General features: G+C 49.2%; 1 protein-coding gene across 1 annotated transcript; it reads left to right on the top strand.

The window, feature by feature from the left end:
• Positions 874–1431, top strand: LOC109725564 (vegetative cell wall protein gp1-like). The gene has a single exon (XM_020254806.1). The coding sequence runs from the start codon at positions 874–876 to the stop codon at positions 1429–1431; it is 558 nt and encodes a 185-aa protein (XP_020110395.1).

Here is a 3677-nt window from a genome sequence, read left to right as displayed (position 1 = left end):
TTGCGTTGGTGTCATTGTGTCCTGGTTGGACTTGCTCTCCACAGACTGTTTAGTGTGGAGGTAGCCGTATAGCTTCGACAGACGGGACGGGTGTGCTCACAATCCCTGGGACGGATATGTTTACAGTCCCTAGTGAGTTTGGGTCTGAGCTTGTTTTATTCTACAGATAGTAGTGTCGAATCATGATAGTATAGTGGCATGTAGCTGTAGATTATTTCCAGTTTTTTTACTATCATTTGAGCATATATCTGTAAACTTAGTGGGCGAGCCGTTGAGGTCGGTAGCGGTACCCACTGAGGACTACTTCTTTTTGCAGTAGTTCTCACGCCCAGTTGTTGGAATCTTTTGCAGAGCCTTCTTCTGCGGCTGCTGCTGCTGCTATTTCAGACCGTGAAAAGGGAGTTGCCAGTTAGATCCCTTCCCAGTTGTTGCTGATCTAGAGTATACCAGCTACAGGTAGTGGTAGTTTTGAGTTCTTATACATATTTATGTTGTATCTCGCTTGGGCGAGCGTTTTGTACATCTGGATGTTATGTATGTATAGTGAACTTCAGTTTTATTTATGTTTTGTTTCTTTCTAGCAGCTCTATGCTACTGGGTTGTAGTACTGTATGATTGCAGATACATGTACAGCTTCACTCCGTATACAGGAAACATTTTTTTGTACACGGCGGATCTGTTAGCGTGCCCGGGGAAACGAGGAATTCGGGGCGTGACAGATTAAGTTGGTATCAAAGCTTAGCATTAGGTCGTTAGGATCTAGTTAATTCAGATNTTATTTCAGGTTCTTGTACAGCTTCGCTTTATACAGGGAAAATTTCTATGTATACGGCGAGTCTGTTAGCGTGCCCGGGGAAACGAGGAATCCAGGGCATGACAGTCGGCGTCGCCAGACCTCCGTCAAGGCTTTCCCCTAGCAGTCGCGCCCCCACCGTGCGCCGCCGCGGCCCTGTGACTTGCGGGGTGGAACTAGGGCATGCGCGGAGTAGGAGTCCTTGTGCTGGCTTCCCCACGGCACCCCGAGGCCTTTTGAACCCTCTTCTTAGTCCTCGGCCTTTCTCGTGCCCGATCAGAGTGGTCGCCACCGCCGCCACGCGTCCAGGGCGCCGCCGTGACGATCCTCTGACCGAACAAAGCTCGGGCGGTCGTGCGATGTCGCGCGTCGTCGCCACCGTCGCCTGGTGCCCTGCCTCCCCTCCCAGCGACCCCAGGAGACCCCCGTCGCCGATCGGCGCCGCCCCTTGGCCACCGTTGCCGGAGAAGCTGAGCCCTAGCTCCCCTCACCTCGTGTGGGATAGGGCATCGCCGTTCGCTCCTCCGGTTGCCTCCCGCCGCCGGCCGATGTGCGTGCCGGCTCTCCCTAGTTGGCCGCACCCGCCCGCTGCCGGCACTCCCGCCACTGGAGCCCCCTACCGGTCGGACTGGAGCTGAGCTCTCCATCATCCCGTGCGGCTAGGGCATCATTGCCGGCAGCCACCGCCGCCTTCCGGCGCCGGCCTACGCGCGTCCCAACCTCCCCCTGCCGGCTGCACCCGCCTGCCGCCGGTGCGTCCACCACAAGCCGCGCCCTAGGCCCCCTCTGCCCGGTAAACTTAAATGAAGCTGTTTTTGGGAGTTTTTGGGTTGTCTCCACTATTCCGACGACCCAAGGTTGTTCCGATGCCTCCGAAGGTGAGCACGGTTATCGTCGATCAGTGTTAATCACAGTGCTTACCTCATTTGGGGTCAACGAGCCTCGGATTGGTGAATTATATGCATTTTAGTTTCAGCGCGCAGGGTTCGCAGATTTTCAAGTCGCTTCCGCGCTCTCCACAGTGGACGGTTGTGCTCCGAATCGTGAACACAACCTCCTGCATGTCGAGACCTGTTAGTACATGTCTCGGCCTACCTCAAAAGCTCTCGGTTTGCTGTAACAACCCATAAAATCCGATAAATCACATAAAATAATGTGATTTTATGGAATAGTAAGGGCTTTTGTGCAATTGTGCACTCCATGGGTGCTGTGGGCAGTATATGTAGGCTGCAGATGACCTCTGGACTGATTGTCCAAGGTCTGATGCCCTTCGTGGAAATTGAATATTGATTTTCGGTGCGTTTTTCAACGAAATTCGCCAACAGAACGCAGTTTTGGTTCGGATTTCTTCTGACGATACTAGAGTATACTATACTTTGTCGTTGAGCCTGGTTGGCTGGTCACTTACGTCATTTCGGAGGTTCGGAGACGACGGGTGAACAACGGTGGGTTCCGATGCCGAAATCGACACTTTCGGGAACCCGAATCAGAACGGTTATCCGTCAATAATTGTTTCGATGTGAGCCTTCGTGTTTGCTGCCAGGACACCTTTAATATGGTTTTTTGTGGCAGCGGGTGACTAGTGGCATGAGTCGGTAAGTTCCAGGACAATTTGTGGGTCCCGGTGGAAGCCCGGGACAACTTTCAGGACTTCCGGCGAGTTACGTTAATCGATTTTGGAAAACCGATTTTTGTAGGTTTAATTGTAGGGTTGTGAGTTTAGTATTTTCTATATGTGGGTTAGATACTAATCCGGTGGACCCTCCGTAGGTCCGGTTGATGATCTTCCACAGCCAGAGACAAGCACGATATCATACAGGTGGGTATTTCGATCCGAAGTCGGTAAAGTGGTGCCTACTCAGTGATTTCTACCTTTTCTACCTCTTTTCATTTCTTGATGTTGATTGAGCTTTCGTATACCACTTGACTTCGTAGTTCGTTGTTCTACGGGTACTTCTATTTCATATGGTCATGATCTTATAGTAGAGCGGTATTCCTGATGATTGACTCATCCATGACATGTCTATAGTAGACGATCTTGACTTTGGTGACCTTATAGTCGGTGACACACGTATTTATACGTGACATGATTTTATATTAGTTGACTTCGTGGTCGGTGACATTTCTAGTGTCTTGCATGACTTGCTCTGTTTGATCTGATTGGTCGATAATATTTTTCTATCCTTTAGATAGAGGTTGATCTAGTTAGTCAGTTACTCTGATATTGTTCTATCCTTGAGATAGAGGTTGATCTGGTTGGTCGGTTACTCTTTGTTGGACTTTACTTTGGCTATCCGCCGACAGTGGGTTATTAAGCATATTGCATCGATCGCCACTGCTCATATGCATTTCACATACACCAGCGGTTTGATCCACCGCGGGAAGGTATTTTTTTCGAAAAAGTGGTCGTACATCCGACCCGTGACCCAGGAGCTTATGCTAGGATTATATGCCTTTCAGACCCAGGAGCTTATGCTAGGATCATATGCCTTTAGACTCAGGAGCTTATGCTAGGGTCATATACAAGTTAGAGCGGTAGTGGCATAGCCTGAGGTCTTCGGACCGATATGGCGGCTTCTGGGTATTTTTGGGACTAATCGTCCGGTTGATACATACTTGTACTTTGTTCTGTATTACAATAGCGGCTAGTTATATTCCTCTGTACTGTTGTTTACCCCCTGCATCATTGCTACTGTAGTTATGATATCGATGTATGCATTCTGTTCTACCTTACAGTAGTGGTAGTTATATGTTCTATTACTGTTCTCTTTCCTTCCGGTATTATTGCTACTATATTTGTGATATCTGCTCATAATTTTGATTATCTCTTCTTGTACCGATAGGGATGTCAATGGGTATGGATACCCGAAATTTTATCCGAACC

This window comes from Ananas comosus, linkage group 20 (assembly GCF_001540865.1).
Source record: "Ananas comosus cultivar F153 linkage group 20, ASM154086v1, whole genome shotgun sequence".
In the NCBI taxonomy this organism is placed as follows: domain Eukaryota; kingdom Viridiplantae; phylum Streptophyta; class Magnoliopsida; order Poales; family Bromeliaceae; genus Ananas; species Ananas comosus.
Note: the sequence above shows the minus strand (reverse complement) of the source record. Positions and strands in the feature narration are given on the sequence as shown.